The 19,874-nt window shown below is 40.0% G+C and overlaps 1 protein-coding gene across 4 annotated transcripts in view; it reads right to left on the bottom strand.

Annotated features, from left to right (window-relative positions):
- GLIS1 (GLIS family zinc finger 1) overlaps positions 1 to 19,874 on the bottom strand; it is a 178,857-nt gene that overhangs the window by 94,478 nt on the left and 64,505 nt on the right. For all 4 annotated transcript variants that reach the window (XM_033152089.1, XM_033152091.1, XM_033152088.1 and 1 more), the window contains exons 3-4: positions 12,717 to 12,915; positions 4,809 to 5,901 (exon numbers count right to left, since the gene is read on the bottom strand). In XM_033152089.1, the coding sequence (XP_033007980.1) occupies positions 4,809 to 5,901; positions 12,717 to 12,915 (1,292 nt within the window). The remainder of the gene's footprint in view (positions 1 to 4,808; positions 5,902 to 12,716; positions 12,916 to 19,874) is intronic.

Raw genomic sequence — 19,874 nt, 5'->3', positions numbered from 1 at the left:
TATCAGCAATTCAATATACCGGTAACTTTTCATGCACCTGATGAAGGGAACCCTGGTCCACAAAAGCTTATGCCCTATATTTTTAGTTTTTAAGGATTCACAAGGCACTTTTTATTTTTGTGGCAATAGAATAACACAGCTACCCACTCTGGAAATTTATATATTCATGAATCATTAATTGGACAGCTGTCATCCTTGTGAAATTTTTAAACATAGATACTCAAGTTTAAAATAATAAAATTCTGCAACTTAAACTTATATTCTTCAACACTTCATTAAGCTTATTGGAAGTTCTCTTTCATTAATAATATAAACACACTTTGTGAAGACTGGCATTTTCATCACTTTACGTAAAGGCTACAACACAGAAGGGAAAGATAGTACAGTATTTTGTAAATTATACCTCACTAGCCCCACCCCAACACCTCTTCTGGTGAAAATAACATACGTATTTACATTTGCAAACAGGGACTTAAAGATTATTGTACAAGATTGGGATCACTATTAATTGTTAATCAAAATGAGGGTGAAATATGATATGATAAATCTTGGGTGGGGAGGCTTTAAACTGAAAACATTAAAGTTGGATAATTTTTTGCTCTCAGACAATCAAAATTCCAATTGTCTGGGACACCAAATCTACAAAAGCTTGAAATTAATCTTCAAAAGTTCAAGTCTTAGAGGCATTGCATCATTATTTTTGTTGGATATATTTCTGATCATAATGCAGATGAGCACCAAATTTAATAAAACTAAAATAACACAAGTTAAGTATGAAACATAACAGGATATTGCAAGGAGATTAGGTAGTTTCCTTCAGACTACTTACACAGCCCAAAGAATAAAAAGAGAAGAATACCAGGAGAAAGCGCATAACCACACACAAATGAAGGACCCAACGTAGAAAAGGAATCAATTAATTAGAATATTCTAGCAGATAATACAAAAGGACTCATAAAGATTTTGGCACCAAATACAAAAATGAACCTGCCCCCAACCCCCAAAAATATACAGCAGATAGCATTTTACTTTCCCTCTGTCTGCTGCTGAAAAAAGAGCACACTGGCTAAATTTAAACCAGCTGTAATGATGAGTGTTACAGTTGGACTGAAAGGAAGCTTACCTCATGAAAGTATTGTGGAAACTGCTGTTGGAAAGATAATAAAAGGATTAACTGCCATTTTAGTGGACCATTTACTTTTCAATCAAAATGTCTCATGTATTTCCTGTTCTCAAGTAGCCTGAATTCCAAAATTCCTTTGTCTATTACAGTACATAGTAGCAAAGCCTGTCATAAGAAATTAATAATTTTACATGGACAGGAGCTTTTATGCATATAGACAGGGAGCTACTTGTTGCCAGCCTCCTCTGAACACGTTCAATGCATATTTAGCCAACAAATTTTGCTGAACAGACTGGAAAGATACCCATAATCAAAGAAAATAAAAATGTGCTTTGGAAGGACATCAAGAGAAAAAGGAATCACTTACGGAGGGCGGGGGTTAGGGAGAAGTCCACGGCCACGGCAACCACCCAACAATGATCGCTGGTTGTTGTTACTGATCTTGGCTTTAGAAAAAATCTGCTAACTATTTCTAAATTTACACAGGGCATCAATGTGCACAAAATAATTCATACTTTGAACTTGTAGTTATTAACTTTTTCCAAAGATAACACATTTTTTACAGTAATATTGCAGCAAAAAACACAAATGCATATAGTCCTAGTACAGATATGTTTCCTTAAGATCTTAACCTTCTAACATTTTAAAAACCAACATTGGTGAGAAATATACATTTTAACAGTCCATTCAGAGTCATAATCCTAAAGATGCATTCTTTGCTTCAAATATTTAACTCTCCTTTCCTTTACTCATAGTTAAAGGTAAAGGTAAAGGGACCCCTGACCATTAGGTCCAGTCATGTCCGACTCTGGGATTGCGGCGCTGATCTCGCATTACTGGCCGAGGGAGCCGGCATACAGCTTGCGGGTCATGTGGCGAGCATGACTAAGCCGCTTCTGGAGAACCAGAGCAGCACACGGAAACGCCGTTTACCTTCCCGCCGGAACGGTACCTATTTATCTACTTGCACTTTGACATGCTTTCAAACTGCTAGGTTGGCAAGAGCAGGGACTAAGCAACGGGAGCTCACCCTGTCGCTGGGATTCGAACCACCAACCTTCTGATCAGCAAGCCCTAGGCTCTATGGTTTAACCCACAGCGCCACCCGCGTCCCTTACTCATAGTTACCAAACAGTTATTAACAGTCTCCCCGGGCATCACAACTGGTTTTGTTATGCTAGGTTCTTTCATTCTGACTGGGTCACAAAAGCACATTCAAAATATTGCTCTGTCACCAGTACTGAAAGTCTTCTGTTATACATGAAAAATAGATTAATTATTTAAAGCGTATGCAACTATTTCATTTGCAACTCAATATTCTTCCAGTGTTGCCCATTATTTAATACAGATTAACACAGCAACAAAAAGACAGGAATCTAACAGTTTTCCTTACCCTGAATTACAACAGCTGGTTTGTGTGAAATGCTAACTGGGAAGGTAACATTAGAAAACTGCTATACTCGATAAAATAGCTGTCAAACACACACTTCAAAGAAAATATGGAGAGGGTATTTCTTGCTGTCGAGTAAATCTATATTTCTACACCACATCTTTCATCACTATAAAAAAGCAACTAACCAAGCTTTTCTAATTTTAAAACAAACTTTTATGAAAGAGACAAAGAGAAAAATGAAGCCAGTACATTGGTTTTAACCACCTTTTTAAAAACAACTTACAAAATTATATAGCCAACTCTGCTGAGTAATCCAGATATTTTCATAGTTTCAAATTTCTAACTCCAACGCAGCACAATGTGTCTTTAGAAGATGCAAACTGGAAGTTTAAATTTCTACGTGATACTTCCCTCTATTACTACATAAATTATCTGTTCTAATTGGCATGTTAACTAGTGATTTTTTTTTTCAATTAACTTTCGGGTAAATCTTATTTGTTCACAATTAGTATCTAGAAAACAATGTGCTTTTTAGAAAAGCTGTGAATACTATTTAATTGTTTTTAGATGTCTGGTCATGAATACACAAACAGAGACACCATTATTTACCATTCTGAGCTTAATGGAAAGATTTAAAGGGTGCCAGAATCTACATAATATAGTTTCAGATAAGGAGGGTAAGAAGTACATATAAAACAGATTCGTTGTTGTCTTGATATTTCAAAATATTAAATAATAAATTGAACAGAGTATTGAGATTAAATAAAGTAAAACCATAGAAATCATAGAGAAAGACAGAAAGCATAATATGGGACATAGTGAATGCCCTATGGCCTATGCATAGAAGAAACTAGAGCAGACCACCTACTATTTCACTATATTGTTTAACTTCCTCACACAACCATTCACGTATACCTAGATATGCTTATGACTGTGATGTATGAGGAATATATCACCATCATAAGGAAGTATAACTAGACTTACGTTATTATTCCTTACCCTATGACTGTGCTTGGTAATAACTACAGGGTGTGGGAATAGCTCCAATATTCCCCAATGCTTGCTCTAAAGCCTTCTTGCTATTTTTTAATTTACGTAAAAGGACATCTTAGTTTAAAGGGAATGCTTGCCAGTCCAGAATATCACAGCCATAGTATGTAGCGAGTGTTCTTTTTTTCAGAGCACATCTCTGCTGTACTGCACTGAAGCCTCTCCCCCAACCAACCCCCCCCCCGCACCAAATCTCCAAAGTGCTTCTACTTGCTGATGTTTTGATGAGGCAACCCAATCTGCTGGTGTGGTTATTCCTTTGTAAGCAATACATTTGGGGTTGCAAACAAAAGTTTCATATTTCACTGCTGGGTTTGGAAGTTCTGACCAATCTTTCCTTGTTGTTATCTATTCTATTCAGGGTTTCATATTATTGCTGCTTTCAGCATGTGGAAAGCCAACTGCAAGTCATTAGCTTTTATTTTAATTGCCCACATTATTGCGATAACACAGGCAGAGACAACACTGTTCCAAGATGCTCTCTTTGGAATTATAATGTGGCTTAGATCTGCCTGATCAGAAGAAAACAGCTTTATTTCAAAACTCTTCTTTTGAAAGTTAAATGAAAGCCATCCTAAAAGTTTTATGACATGCTCAACTGCAATTGTTAATGATAATAATAATAATAATTACTACTACTACTACTACTACTACTACTACTACTACTAGGATTCCCTTCCTTTTCTGCCATCTATAATTATAAAGGCTTCTGCTCAGTTGGAATACTGTTCAAAAGGCAGAATGAAAATAATTTCCATTAAATGTACTTCATGTTTGACTGAAATGTAACCAGAGGCACAGTGACCCTTCCTTCATGTCAAATTGCTGCGGGGTGCTTTGATCATCATATTAATGTTTCAATGGCCATTTCAAAAATAAACAACTGTATTAGGAGTCAAGCTTTTGCAGAGGGCAACAAAATATTATTCTTTGACATTACAACATTTATATCTCAGACACTCCCCCCCCCAATATGTACATATTCCGTGCCCCTCACAACACCCAAAATCATCTTGGAAGCATTACAGACCAAACTGCCGGAAAACATTACTGTGCTGGAATGATATTGTGAAGGAAGGAAGAGTGCAAAGAACTCTTGAGTGTATGTTTTTAGTCAAATCCTGCTTGGAAATAAGTTACAAGAAAAGCACCCTGATAGTGCTGGAAGAGGATTTTTAAGAGGAGGAAGAAGTCCAGAGACATTAGCATGTTTCTAGTCAAATAAATATATTCCAGACTTACCATGCACTTGTTTGGTTTTTCTCCGGAATGAACCCTCATGTGAATCAGCAGTTTATAACGAGCATTGAAAGGTTTATACCGACGGACACAGCCTGTCCAGAAGCAAGTAAAGTCCTCTCCTTTCCTTTGATCAATGTGTGTTTTTTCTATGTGCCGGACCAGTTCATCTTGTTGATCATAGGCAGCACTACAGTCAATCCACCGACAGGCCTGCTTGCCATTGCTGGTCTCCTGCTCATCGCATTCGTTTGTCTTTGGAGACATGGAAGCATGTAAATGAGACAGCGTCCCTTGAGTTTGGCTTCGCTGCTGGTGCAAATGATAAGGTGGTGGCAGCTCTTGGTTGTGCTGAAAAAGATCTGAGGTGGAAGAATATTCATCAAGTGGTTCTTGTTTTAAAAAATTCAGCTTCTGACTGTTATGTGAAGTGTCTTGATGAGGAACACTAGCACTGTTCATTATAAGACAGAGGCTTGCATTTTCTCCTGTTTGCTGCATTTGCGAATGATCACAGTCACCTCGGACAATTTCAGTGGAAACTGGTACAAGGCATACCGAAGGGGAAGGAAGATGACAATGGTTCCCAGGTTGGGAACAAGACTGGGGACGAGAGGCTTTCTGTGTACTGTGGAGAGCGATCTCTCCAGGAGAAGGGGAAACGCCAGCTGAATTAGTCCGCAGTCCATTCACGCAGGTAACCAGTGACGTTTGTGACGTGCGGATGATAGTTGTAATATCTATCCCATCAGCAGAAGACGGCAACATGGAGATGCATCTCTTCTTCAGGTTGCTTGCCTGGTGCCTGCTTGGATGCTGAGGGCTGCTGAGTGACAATGAGCCCAGGGAGGAGCTATGTTCATTATTAAACAAGTATGATGAAAGTGAATTTGTAAGGCCATTGTTCATTAGGTCTATTTCAGGATGAAAGCTGCCTGAGCTTCTCAGTTCCATTCCTTCGGTAATCCCTCTATGTGTGGAAACCTCAGAAAGGCCCTTGTAATCGCTCCGGCACTCCTGTTTTATATGCTGAGTAGTGTGGCTTCCATTCATGCACAGAGTGGTAGAGTCTACTGATTCTTGAAATGCGGGAGGCCTGAAACACAGTTTCATTTATCATCACTAAGTGGCAGAGAATTGTAGCATTTCATGCAAGATGCAATGTTTATTAAGCACCTTAGCAAGGGACAACAGAGTTCATCTTTGCGTGTACATCATCTTATAATAACTGCATTTGAAAATTATTTAGCTGCTTTCTCTGAGAATGGAAAAGCGGTAGCATCTCGTATAGTGTTGGTTTCACACATACAGAGCAAAGTACTGTTACAGCTGTTTTCAAAATGGCAGCACCTCAATAACCTCTACATATCTTATTCAGTGGGCATTGCAGACAAAATGTATTAAAGCATTAATTATTTCTAATTCCACCCCACCACCACCACCAGTTGTATATAGATCAGTTTAAACACAATGAATCAAGACAGTTGTGGATTTTGCTCACATGTCAGTCCAGAAAAATGAAAATAACATACTTTCAAGTAAATAAAAATTAAAAAATTGTCCAGTAGCACCTTAGAGACCAACTAAATTTGTTCTGGGTATAAGCTTTCATCTGCATGCACACTTCTTCAGATACCAAGAAGTGTGCATGCACATAAAAGCATATACCCAGAACAAACTTGGTTGGTCTCTAAGATGCTACTGCACAATTTTTTAATTTTTATTTATTTATTTCGACTGCATCAGACCAACATGGCTACCTACCTGAATACTTTCAAGATATTTGTTATTTCCAGATGGAAAATGCACATCCTTCCCACTGAACAATGATTTATAATCTACTCCACATTGGAATCCGAACTTGAACACTGAGATAATTTATCTAATGGGGTTGGTTTGGTGTACAGATGTAATAAAAGCAGGTGGTAGAGTCCTGAGATGGGAGATGGAATAGACTTCAGGCTGTAGATAAGGGTGCCATTTTTTAAACCCCCCCCCCCCATTTTTTTAAAAAAACTTGCTGTAAGTAACACTAACCAACAATTACACAGGGACCAGACTTTTCTTTTTCTATTTGAAGCAAGGAAGAAGGAGGAGGAGGAGGAGGAGGTAGAGAAGCATTTACAATATGGTCTTTTAAGTGTAGTATGACGTAGTGTACCAACTCTGGACTTTCCCACTTCATTCTGCTGCATGTATAGAATGGCATACAGGACAGAATTCAACTCTACCTTTTAGAAGAATGAGAATAATGAGTCCTAGATGGCTAACTAACCTTGTTTTGCTAATCACTTTACTCATGTGTTTTCACAGTTTCTGTTGTTAACAGCTCAGTAGCCCATTCCTACAAAATAAGGGGGCAGTAGCTTTGCTGGGGAGGGGATAGAACAATTTACAGTTGCATTTTTAATGTCAACGATATATGCTTTGCAGGGGTGCGCATTTGTTTGGGACAACTGAAAAAAAATTAACTACGTAGTTAATTTTTCATTCTTTCCAAAACTAATGACCAGAGTGTTCAAAGGGCAAAAGACTCTCAATGAATGCTTTTGCTTACCCTAGCAGTCTGGTCCCCTGTAGACAGCAATGGGCAACTAGTACAAATGCCAGTTACAAAAAAAGATACACAATGAGTAACAAACTAAATGTGATTTTAAAATAACTAAAACTAATGAGTTTTTTTTAAGAAGGGGAATGGAATGGCCACTTGCTATCTTCAATGGTGGTGAGCGGCAGCTACACCAGTCTCCTCTCTTCCGCAGACTCAGGGGAAGACATCACTTCCCCCTCCACTGGTTCTGCAGGCTGTTGGGAACTGCCCTCAATTCCACCAATCTCAGGTGGGTCAGAGGGTGTGGCATCTGGGTCGGACCAGAGTGGAGACTGCAAGCCATACTCTTCATTCTGGTCCACACCCTTCCCATATAAGTAGGGCATGCCTGGAACCAGAAGTTCATTTGGCATCGGATTTTTCCCTCCCTCCCACCCTATGCTACTTGTTTTGACTTTGCCCAAGGGTAAGCAGCCTAAGCATGTATCCCACCACTTAGTTCTATGCATATGTCCTGCATAATGTTCTATGAGAAAGAGCTATACAGTATAGTAAGTATCAGATGCATGGGATGGAATGCATTTATTTTAAAAAATAGTTCTACCCCACCTGCATACCACCTTTCTAACGCATCCCAGTGACTTCAAAATGTCACATTAAAAATAACTCAGAAAAGGTTGACTTCTCATAAAACCACGTTTGTCTGGGATGCAGGTTTGGCAAGATTTAGTCATTTCTTTGTGGCAGGTTTACTATCCAATATCTTCTGAACCATCAGAGCTAGGCTTAGGATTTTTAACCACACTGGAAACTTCCCTCTCTTTCCATTGAAGCTCCACTTTGAGGCCTTTCATCTCCAGCATGATGACTTGTAGAAATTCTATTTCAAATAATGTTTATGACTTATTGTTTATAATATCTTAATCTTTTACATTTCATCTGATAATAACCAACACACCTGGTTTTTACAAGTAGAATAGTAAATACACATTTATTAACACATCTTAACAGATTGTCTATAAAATATGAGGCACACCAGTAAAATGAAAAATGATGTGGTATAAAACCTTTACCTGGCATTCATTTGGAACAACCCACGCAGCTTACTCATAGCTTTACAATGATTTGTGTTTTCCATGCAAGAAAACCCTGCATTTTCACAGTATCTAAATCTGTTACAAGATATAAAAGTTGTCCTATTTGTGAGGAAAAAAATCTGCAGTTAGGCATAGGCAACCTATAGTTTTCAGAGTTTTTGGTCCATTGACAATATAATTATTTAATTCTGAATATGTTGGCAAACCCTATTCTAGGTAATAGAGCTAAGCAAATTTAATTTAAACCGCTAGCAGTAGCTGAATAAAAATGAACAAATGGCACTATTTTATTATAAACCATTTCTATAAATCTTAACAACTGTAATTACTATAGTTAAGAGTGTTGCTTAAGTTAATCTGTCTTTGGTAAACTAGGTATGTCTTGCTGGATCCTGGAGGTAAAACTCAGACCCATTTCAGATTCCTCAAATCCAATCCTAAACAGGATTGGATTGATGTTAGATATTCCTGGAGTTGGATGGGTCCACCTTTAAGATGACTCTGTTATGGACTAGGTGCTTGTGATCATTCCCTCCATTCATTAGCAGCAGGTGTCACTGCACAGGTGTGGCTGCACTGCTCTGTGTGTAGCATTGGACTAGATGACCCTCTGGGTCCCTTCCAACTCTATCATTGTATGACTTCTATAGCTTTTATGACTCCTTTCAAACATGACACATCACTGCTACTTACTGATAGGGAGAGGGGCAAGACAGTGGGAGCTTGGTGCAATGCAGGCACAGCACAAACACAGTGGCATAAACAGTAGATTGGCTCTCTACACCAAGATCCTACTACCTTTCCTATGCCCCTCTTGGTGACAACGGTGTGTTGCATTTGGAAGACCATAGAACCACTGGCTGCTCCTGCCTCCGTTTCTTGAAGGAGTATGAAAGGAGTGGTCAGATGGTCCAATTCCTGTCACTCAGCCAACTGAGACCTGTAGATCCTCACTCCTAGCAATTATGCCCATTGCTCTCAAGCTTGCAGATCTCGGAGAAGGCCAAGAGGCTGGATCAGGGCTTAGTTTGGAGCCTAGATAAATGTCCAGGGATCTAGAAAATGTATCTGGTTATTCCAAATTAATTAGTAATTGGATTCTACAATTTGTGATGAAATAAGGCATTATGGGTCAATTAGACTCAAGCTCTTAAGCTTGTTATCAAATATTTTTAACTACCCCAGTCACCTGCTGCTTTATATCACTGCTAGGCAAGTGATGTGATGTTTCTGCTACTTAAGATAGTAACTGAAAGAAACAAGATAGTCTTCCTAACATAACTTCATTCAATTTTCTTCAGATTTTTTATACACATATAAATTTCCTAGATCACTCCACTGCAAGTTTTGAAAGTTTTCTGCTACATTTTCACAGCTTCTGCAGCATGCTCCTTCTTCTGCTTTTATGACTGAATCCAGCAAAAGCGTTATTTTCTGTACCTAATAATGGATTATCTAAAAAATTGCCTATATTAGCTGTTTATCAGGACCAGTTGCAGTAAATAAACAATTAGGATTTTTCTATCAAAACATATGCATCTCATTCATCTGTTCTATGTAGTGAAAATGTACTGCATAGCTTTCAAAGCCATGAGATGAACTTGTGGGTAGGAGAAGAAGAAGAAGAAGAAAAGGTTCTCTCTGGAATACAGCTCTTAAATAAGTCAAGGAGGATTGGAAGAAGATAAAGGATTTCAGCATATTAGGTTAAATGGACATTTTATTTGCAACAGTCAGTTGTCTAGAACATTTTTTTGCTGATGGCACAGATGGTATAAGCTTTTATTGGGGTTTTCTTTGTGGTTGCAAATCTAGGAATTAAAGACAGGAATTATTTATGGACTGGGAAGCAGTAATGGCCAAAATGACCACAGCAAAGGAAGCTTCCAGTATACTGTTATCACAATTCTTCCCCTCTATTGCCCAGTAGTCTCAAACCCAAGTAAAACTGTAACTTTAATGGAGATTAAGGATAATGGACACCACATGCTTATGTTTTTAACCTCAGGCAGGAACTTTCTCTTGAATTCATTTTCACAAAACTTATACACTGAACTTTTAAATGGTGCTACATGAAGAAAGCATGGTAGCACACATGAACACAAGGACAGCCTTTCCCCCCACTCGTCTCACAAATGGCTTTTGACTCGTGACCAAAATCAGGAAAGTAGATGCTCAAGTTGCACACTATATATATTGGCAGGTGCTTGTGAACTCCAAAGTCCAAACTACCAGCAAAACTACATGTGACGGCAGCAGACCCACGTCACTGAGTGTTGATTGCAACAGTAAAGAATCAGCATGTATAAAGCAGGAAAGTGGGGGATAGAGGAGAAATTGCAATGTGGACACTGTTTTACAGTGGTTCTGTTCCTACCTACAAAGTCATGCTCTGAGTGTAGCACTGGGAGACTGTGGTAGGACTGCACAAAAGTGTCATTTGAATTAAGAAAATATCTAGAATCCACATGGGTGTCTGTATGAATGAAGATGAGGGGATCAGAGATTAAGCTGGGCCCTGAAAAATAGACTGTAAAACTAACCCCCCCCCCAAAAAAAATGCATATATGATCTCCTAGTTACCAGTGAACAGAGAATCCACTGACAAAATAATGGGCTATATTAAATATAGCATTTGGAGGAATCCTATCTACAGTACTCACCAGGTTTAGAAAGGCTGGAGCTTAGTGATGTATCAGCAGTCAGAAATTTGCAAAGCTAATTGCTGGTTGGGTGTGTGTGTGAACTTTTAAAAATACCACAAGATTGTGGGATGACATCACAGCAAGGGGCTCTTAATACATCTACAGAAACATAAAATTATGTGGGACCTGAAGTGCCAAAAGTAAGCAAGAAAACAAACAAACCATGGAACCCCTGAGAAACACTGGCATTCATTCTACATTCTTCCAGTTTCTGAGAAAAAGGCAAAGCCTACAGCACCCAAGCCAAGCTTTAGGAGTAAAGGGAATTACCCCAGTCACCTGCTGCTTTATATCACAATAGCGGCTCTCTCAAGTTCTATGGCACATAATCCTGTGTTGTTCTGGGAATCTTCCCTGAGACAGAGTTGTAAGGAGTTCATATTTCGTAAGGGAGTACTATGATCCCCTGTATACAGGCATCTGTCATTTCCTCATTATGGATATTTCAAAAAGCTCCTGAAAAGATCTAAGCAAGGTCTTCTCTTCCTCCTTTTGTTTGCTCCAACCCCAATTATCTTTGCATCATAATTGTCTTCAGTGAAAGAATAAAACCAGATTGTTAGCAGTAAGTACCATGTGGATTCATAACAGGGTCAAGATGGAGTTAACAAACATATATAACAAAATCAAAAGCAGCTAAATTGCCATGAATAAGTTAAGAGCCCTTGTTTCCTCATGCCATGTATATGGAAATTTGAATAAGATGGTTCAAGACATGGAGCATTTATGAATTAAAGTATCTCACATAAAAGTTTCAACTTTGAAAGGTATTTTCCCCCTCTCTAGATTCTCAAAAAGGTCAATATTGTTCAGCAAAAAAGCAGAGTAATTGATGGATTGCCTTTAAAAAATAAAAATTCATAGCATGTTTCTCTCAATAATTGACATCTTCTTAGAAGGGTACCAGATTCAGACTTTACAATAATGTTACTTTATACAAGTAGGATAAAAAATGGTTGTTTTTTTTAGTTTCCTATCCTTAAAAAAGCACAAAAGTCAAGGGATTGTTTTATTTTATTTTATTTTATTTTTGAGAGAGAGAGAGAGAGACTAGATGGGAACTTACGATATCCTCCTATGGGAAATACTGCTATGGGGATTGTTTTATTATTTTCTACCTTCCTTCAAGTTGTAGCTTGAAAACATTGGCCCATTATTATTTTTTAATTATTGGAGGGCAATCCACCAGCCAGCCAAGGCTAAAGCAGAGGGCTGCACAGGGATACTGCTTCCCACTCTCATCCGGGAAAAGCTGCAAATGTCACCACCATCAGAGTTACGGTAAACGGTCTTTCTCCCAGGCCTTCAGCTAATTAAACAATCTATGGCTTTTGAAACTTTTGTTGTTGTTTGTTACTATGTTATGTATTTTTGTGTTTTAATATTGTAAACCACCCTGTGATCCTTGGATGAAGGGCAGTACAGACATTTAATAAATAGAAAGATTAATAACTCAAGTTGGCAAAATAGCATAGTGTGTAACTGCTGAAGTTTTCAGACCTGTGACAACTTCTGAAATGATAAGAGCACATAAGGCAGTCAAAATTGAAAATGATACCTTGCATCTGAGCGAGACAAGTTCAGCTGACTAACATGTAGGAGTCTTTCACAAGGCAACGGGTGGTCTCGGGTAAGCGAGCTTCCTGAGTGGATGAGCAGGTTCTGTCTACACACGGGCCCCAAGCTATTTGTCATCTCCACATCCATCAAGTTATTCTTCTCAGATATCAAATTACAATGATTGTAGGCACCATTCACTGTTAAAGAAAGGAGAGGTGGAAGAGAAAAACATAACGATGAGCTCCTCAACAAGAGTGGTGCTGTATCTTACTTGTTCCCCTCAGCATGATCCACCTACTACTGGCAGTCTGCCTCAAGAAATCAGGAGAGAATTGGGGGGGGGGGGATTTCAAAGTAATCATGATCCAATTCCTAAGGAATTAACCACTGACATTTATTGTTGCTTTCCCTACCACCACCTTATATTGGAACCTGAATAAATGATAATATTCCTAAGAACCTTTTCGTTTACGACAAGAGGAGGTGAAACATCAGTTTTTGTTTTTAGTTATTGTTTCTTTTGGGGGAGTCTTGTAGGTTGAGGGGGGATGGGAAGTAGCACTTTGACCATAGGCCCTGAAATGTTCTTCTGAAACATAAACATTGGATACCAAATTCTTGCTGGTCCAGGTTGCATTCGGCTTTTTTTCAGCCACCCAGGTCCTTACCAAGCAATATATTGAGGCAAGTGTTTGCGAAACAAGAATGAATTCAGATCTTGTGGCTCCATCCCTGGCAGAACTACTATGTAAGACAAGGGCAGCACATTACTTTTTTTTAAATGTGAAATGGGGGAAAATAAGAATGTAAAGGTTATGTATGCAACACTGAAAAGTAGCATACATACTGTATATTCTGGCGTATAAGACTACTTTTTAATCCAGGGAAATCTTCTCAAAAGTCGGGGGTCGTCTTATACACCGGGTGGAGAATCTGTGGTCAAGTATATCTCAAACTCTATATTTTAACTGGGAAAGTTGGGGGTCGTCTTATACGCCCAGTCGTCTTATACGCCAGAAAATACGGTAACTGTGCTTCACTCCTTCGGCCTTTAACTGAAATAATTAAAACGAGTGTGAACTAAGAGCTCTCACTTGTGTGCTAGATTGCAGCCTCTATTTTTACTGATTTTCTTTTAAACTTGAACATTGACCCATTTTCAGTCTCATTGCACAAACTATAAGAATAGATGGCCTTCAGAAACGCTCTTTCTAATATGCCAGCTGCCTGACCTTTGAATTATTATATGTTAGTGTATATGAGTTGGCTTCTAATGAGGTGTGCATCAAAATCATAGATTGCTATTTCTTTGCCACACACAATCTAGAGCAGGCATAGGCAAACTCGGCCCTCCAGATGTTTTGGGACTACAACTCCCATCATTCATGACCACTGGTCCTGTTAGCTAGGGATGGTGGGAGTTGTAGTCCCAAAACATCTGGAGGGCTGAGTTTGTCTATGCCTGATCTAGAGTTTGAATTGTAGCCTCTTAAACAGTTCAACTGGATAACATGCTAGTCTTGAAGGATACAAGAAGTCCTGGAAATGTGCCCATGTGCAATGCTTTAATAGCCATATCCATTTCAGTTTCAAAACATTATACTATCAGAGTATGAGAAATACAGTGACCCTAAATGTCTTTTGAAAAATCACAATAAATATATATCTATCTCAGAAAGCATACTCCTTTCCCCTTCATCACACACACAGCCCAACAAGACAATGACAAAAATCTACCGACGGCATACAAATCAATATGGCTAACCTGCTCAAAAACACACACCCACCCCACTCACACAGGAAACCAGAGACCACCACAGCCAACCACAAATGAACAATCACACACTACGCCAACCCTGACCTCTCTCACCACCAAAGAAACACAAGCGAACAACAGAGAACCTACACAAACAACGCTGACACCAAAACCCTACATATATTAAGGAAAATAGAAACATAGTCACCCGACCTCACCCATCCCACCATCCCACCCACCTCTTTCCCCCCTCTCTCCCTAATGTCTCAACAACCAAAACTGATTTGTAAAAATGTTACATGGAAAAAATACGAGAGAGACATTGCACACACTTTTGTAAATCAAGAAAATCTTTAATTAAAAAAAAAGAAAGCCTACTCCTTATCAAAATAGTTTTTAAAAAGAGTTAAATGTGCACAGCAAGGCTGGTCAAAGTTGACTTCCTTGCCTTGAGTGGGCTGAATGAGTAGCACTGAATGCTAAGGAAGATGAGCTCCTCATAGAAGCTTGCCATGGTTTTCAAGGATCCTCACTTCCCACACAGTTTCCCACACCTCAGCCCACCTCATCCAGCTAGATATATTGTAGGAGGAGCTGCCATTAGGCAGGAGAAGAGAAAGCCCCTTCCACCCTTAGAAAGGAGGGGGGGTTGCAGTTAGCACGAGCCCTCCACGTGCACAGAGGATGCTTGCATCCCCTGGCGCTATTGGGTGAGCTCTGGGTGCGGTGCCCAGCTGGCTGACCAACCAGTGCACCCGGCTAGGGCGTGCCCACTGCACTTAAGTGGGCTCGCAGCCAGAGCTCGCCCTCTTTTCCTGGGCTCCCGTTTGTTCCTGCTTTCCCTTCCCACCCTCCCTTTAGGTTAGGTTTTCCTTGACCTTGCTATGGTCCACGGTTGGTCGCTGTTGAGGGGCCTGGTAGGAATTTTTCCACCTGGCAAATTGGCTCCGCCTTGTGGTTTTCGCCTACCTCGTAGCAACTCGTCACAACTTTGGTTTGGCGGTTAGGCATTGGATAAGGTCAGGAAGGTTAGGAGGTGGGGGGGAGGATGGGCCAACACCTCCCCCCAAGTGCTGAAGGGTACTTCGTAAAGAAGTCTGGGGGGGCGTGTCCGTGTCCGGAGCCGTGGGTGGTGAGGGCCTAAGGCACGCCCCAGATCGGTGATCACAGGGTGAGTCCTTAGCTGATGTGCAGCAGCAAGGGCTCACCCAACAGTGGTTATCCCTTCCTGGACTGCCAGCACGTCGTACTGGAGTCGGATATAGTCTAGTTAGATCCAATGCCTAAAGCCAATACCGCTCAACATCCGGAACCAATAAAGTTGTGGCCTTTTATTCTCCATTTAACCTTATATACGGTGTCTTGTGTCTTATTTATTCACGGGAGGGGTCGGGATATCGACATGCAACATCTGCTAGTCTGGACACATATGCTTAACACTGGATCCTGCCCAATGAAATAGCCACAATTCCTCTTTGATGCATGTAGCCTTAGGGAGATTACCTGTTTGAGGCAGTGAAATCTGTAAATTCCTTGGTAGCTTGTCAATGCCATGGTATTTTTAATGCACATATTTACTTGGAAGTCCCACTGTTTCAACAGAGCTCACTCCCAGGTAAGCATACATAGAATGGGAGCCACCGTTTTGTAAGTTGTTTTGGTTTCCACTTTCCCATAAAGAAGAAGAAGAAGAAGAGTTTGGATTTGATATCCCGCTTTTCACTACCCGAAGGAGTCTCAAAGCGGCTAACATTCTCCTTTCCCTTCCTCCCCCACAACAAACACTCTGTGAGGTGAGTGGGGCTGAGAGACTTCAGAGAAGTGTGACTAGCCCAAGGGCACCCAGCAGCTGCATGTGGAGGAGTGGAGACGCGAACCCGGTTCCCCAGATAACGAGTCTACCGCTCTTAACCACTACACCACACTGGCTCTCAAAGCTTTGGTCACCCAAAGCTATGGAAGTACTACATGGGTACATTTTTCTCAATTAAAATGGTGGTAGAGTGGTTACATTTTGTAACCCATCAGATTTCTCTCCCTCTCCCAAGTATCTCACCCAACATCAAAGTGCTAAACTGTTTTTCACATATGGGATGGGTTTAGTACCAGAAATTGCTTCAGGAAAAACCCTGTGGGTGTACATCTTGCATAGCTGCACTCTTTCATTGCTTGGGCAATACAATTCTGAAATTAATTAGCAACCATTTCAGCACTTTTACAATGATACCATGACACAGAAACCAAAGGCTTGAACTGAACTATTTACAACAGCTGAACTACATGCATAAAGAAAATATATTTCATATTTTATACTTGAACTACCAATACCATAGTAGTTCAAAGCATCTGGAAGGCACCATGCTGCCTACCCCTATAACATCTGCATACTTTCAATACAATCACAATAATTCCAAAATTTACATTATGAACTAGTCTTAGTTTACAGACAGTTAATCTAACAAAATAAAACTGTTCCTTACTTTCCAGACTAATGTCACAGGAGGTTAATGTCTCCAGGTATAACTCTAGGTTAAACACACACACACACACACACACACACTTTTCTTCCAAATGTTAATTAAAATACTACAAGAAAGCTATGGCTTTACACTTTCAGTATAAATTTCAGACTCTGACTTCACTATTTTCTATCACTCTGGTGAGCAAGAATTAGTGCCACAGATAATGAACTAATTGTATAAATTTTGTTGGAGCTAGTGTCATCCTAGAAATGAATAATGGCACAAAGGAAGAGTGTAGATCAGGCCAATGACCCATCTAGTCCAGCATCCTGTTCTCACAGTGGTTACCCAGATGTCTGTGGGAAACCTGCAAGCAGGACCAGGGCACAAGAACACCTTTCCCCTACTGTGGTTTCCAGCAAGTGATCTTCAGAGGCATATCACCTATGACTACGGAGGCAGAACATAGTGTCATCATAGCTAATAGCCACTGGTAGCCTTATCCTCCAACAAATGGCATCCCCTCACATGCCAGAACCAATTAATTGGTTCTAGGCTGCAGACCTAATAAAGGCACATGCCTAAGCAAGCCTATACACAAAAGGCACACGTGTTTCTTGCAAGTCACAGAAGCTTATTCAGACTTTTGGACCTGGGCAAAAGAATACAAATACTTGTACAGTCAAACCTCAGTTCCCGAACGGCTCCATTTTGGAACATTTCGGCTTCCGAATGCCAAAAACCCAGAGTTTTCTTCTTTTTTTCTCCATTGACTTTGCCAACCACCTTTGATGCTCGGTTGTCGAACATTTCGGAAGTCGAACAGTCTTTCAGAACGGATTACATTTGACAGCCGGGTTTTGACTGTATGATGTTATCTATCATGAATGGTGAACGATAGGTTAAATAGCCAGGTTTCCCTGCAGCAAACATAGTGTGAGGACTGTGCTCCCAATTCTATTGTGTATAAACCTAGCCATTCAAATGTGTGTCATTCATTCACAATCAATAGTACCCGGGACTACAAAAGTACAAACTATATGTTACATTTTAATATATACCGGTATGTAACAAAGCTTCATTTTTAAAAAATGAAAAGCACCCTTCAGAGACTTGTTTTGAGAAAAGATTGGTTCTTGGGTCTTTCCCCACTCAAAACACAATTTGGGTAATTACTAATTGAGTTGCCAGGGAATGGGGGATTGCAAGGAGAAAAATAAACCACTGGAAAGGGTTAAATATCATGCTATTGCTCTTTCACTCAAAATTGCAGCTTCCCAGGTCTGCTTTTCATATTTAAAAACACTGGGTGATATCCAGTAATGTCCATCTGCCATACTGTTTGCAGAACAGATTACCCCTCCCACTGCTGCCATCCCGCATCATCCCTCACCCCCCAGCCTGTTCCAGAGCAGAATTGCAGGGGCATGGGAGGTTGCAGGAAGGAGTACAGGAAGGGAAGTCCCACTGTGTGAGTAGCTGCATGCTAATGAGAGCTTTATTACATGCATTTTCACATAAATGTGCGGTTTGTCTCCAAAAGGCCATGCTGGGTTGCAGTCTGACACTAATCTCTATAGCGATAACTCCAACTTCCCAAGGATGTTTCAGTTTCTCATTCATAGTGGATACTGTGTTGTACAGAGGTCCTGTTGTTTCTGATAAAAACACCCACTGGGGCTTCACAACGAGATAAGGCTGAATGGAAAGGGTGATGATTCGACAAGAGTTTGCTGCAGTGCTTTAGAACTTTACCTAATTAAGAACAATGAACAAATAGCTTTAATGACACATAAAACTGCAGTGACTCATACTCAAAACAAAGATATGTTTGAAATATTTGCCTAACATACTAAACTATCCCCAGAGCTTTTGTGGCTTTTGTGGTGTCTGCCAAACTAGGTCATTTGCTTATTCTTGCTGCTTTGAGACATCATACAAAATGCACCTATGACACGTCTAAAGAAAATAACATTTTTACTGGCAACTTGTACTGCAGTGTCCTTTCAGAACAAGACTTTAAGTATCACTTATTTTTATTCAATTGAATTTATCCATTTGTAGAAAGGGTTTTTTTTTAAAAAAAAAAATACCCAGGGCGACTGTAAAATTACTTCTGCATGAGCATCCCCCCAACCTGGTGCCCACCAGGTGCTTTGCAGTACAACTCACATCAGCCCAAGCCAGTGTGGCCATTGGTCAGGGATGAAGTGAGCTGAAATCCAAAACATCAGAGGGTACCAGGCTGGCGAAAGCTGGTTTGGTTAGTGATATGTCTCAGTGCTTTTTTAGGACTCCTGTGCTGAAAAGGCAGGCGTTCAATATGTGAAACCTTGCCTATCACTGAATATCTACAGTATATCAGGAAAAGGCTGGATCAGCTGGTGGGGGGGGGGTCCTACATTTTTATGGTGACAATTCAAAAATTCAACTCTTCTTAGCTTTGTCCCCAGCTGTTGCATGATTTATGGCAGGATTTTGGATTCTGCAAAAACTTTCTTCCATGTGACTGAGGTCCAGAAATTGTCAAAATTGCTTCTCATGTGGAGTGGCTTGACTGAACCTCATGCTAGATACCATGGTCAGTTAAAACACATGGTAGAAACCAATGGCAGCATGCCAGCAATCCAGAAAAGGTGGAATGCTGGTGTGGGTGCTACCATTTAATTCAGTTGGCCCTGGTTCAGGACCACTTGCCAATGGGGGTTGATTTAAATCAAGGCAATTCAAGACATGATCTTGAAAAACACACAATGGTTTAAATAATCGATTTTAGAATCATTGCTTTAACAAAGTTTCACATTGGTGCTTTTCTGCATTCCCTAAACAATGGCATAATTCTGACAGAGGACTGGATACACAAAGTATGTCAGAATGAAAACTGGGAGGATTTGCATCAGGGACTCATTTTAAGGAAAGGCATTAGTATTTCAGAGAA

The sequence above is a fragment of the Lacerta agilis genome, chromosome 6 (genome assembly GCF_009819535.1).
Source record: "Lacerta agilis isolate rLacAgi1 chromosome 6, rLacAgi1.pri, whole genome shotgun sequence".
Classification (NCBI taxonomy): domain Eukaryota; kingdom Metazoa; phylum Chordata; class Lepidosauria; order Squamata; family Lacertidae; genus Lacerta; species Lacerta agilis.
The sequence above is the reverse complement of the archived record's forward strand: the minus strand, read 5'-3'. Positions and strand labels throughout refer to the sequence as shown.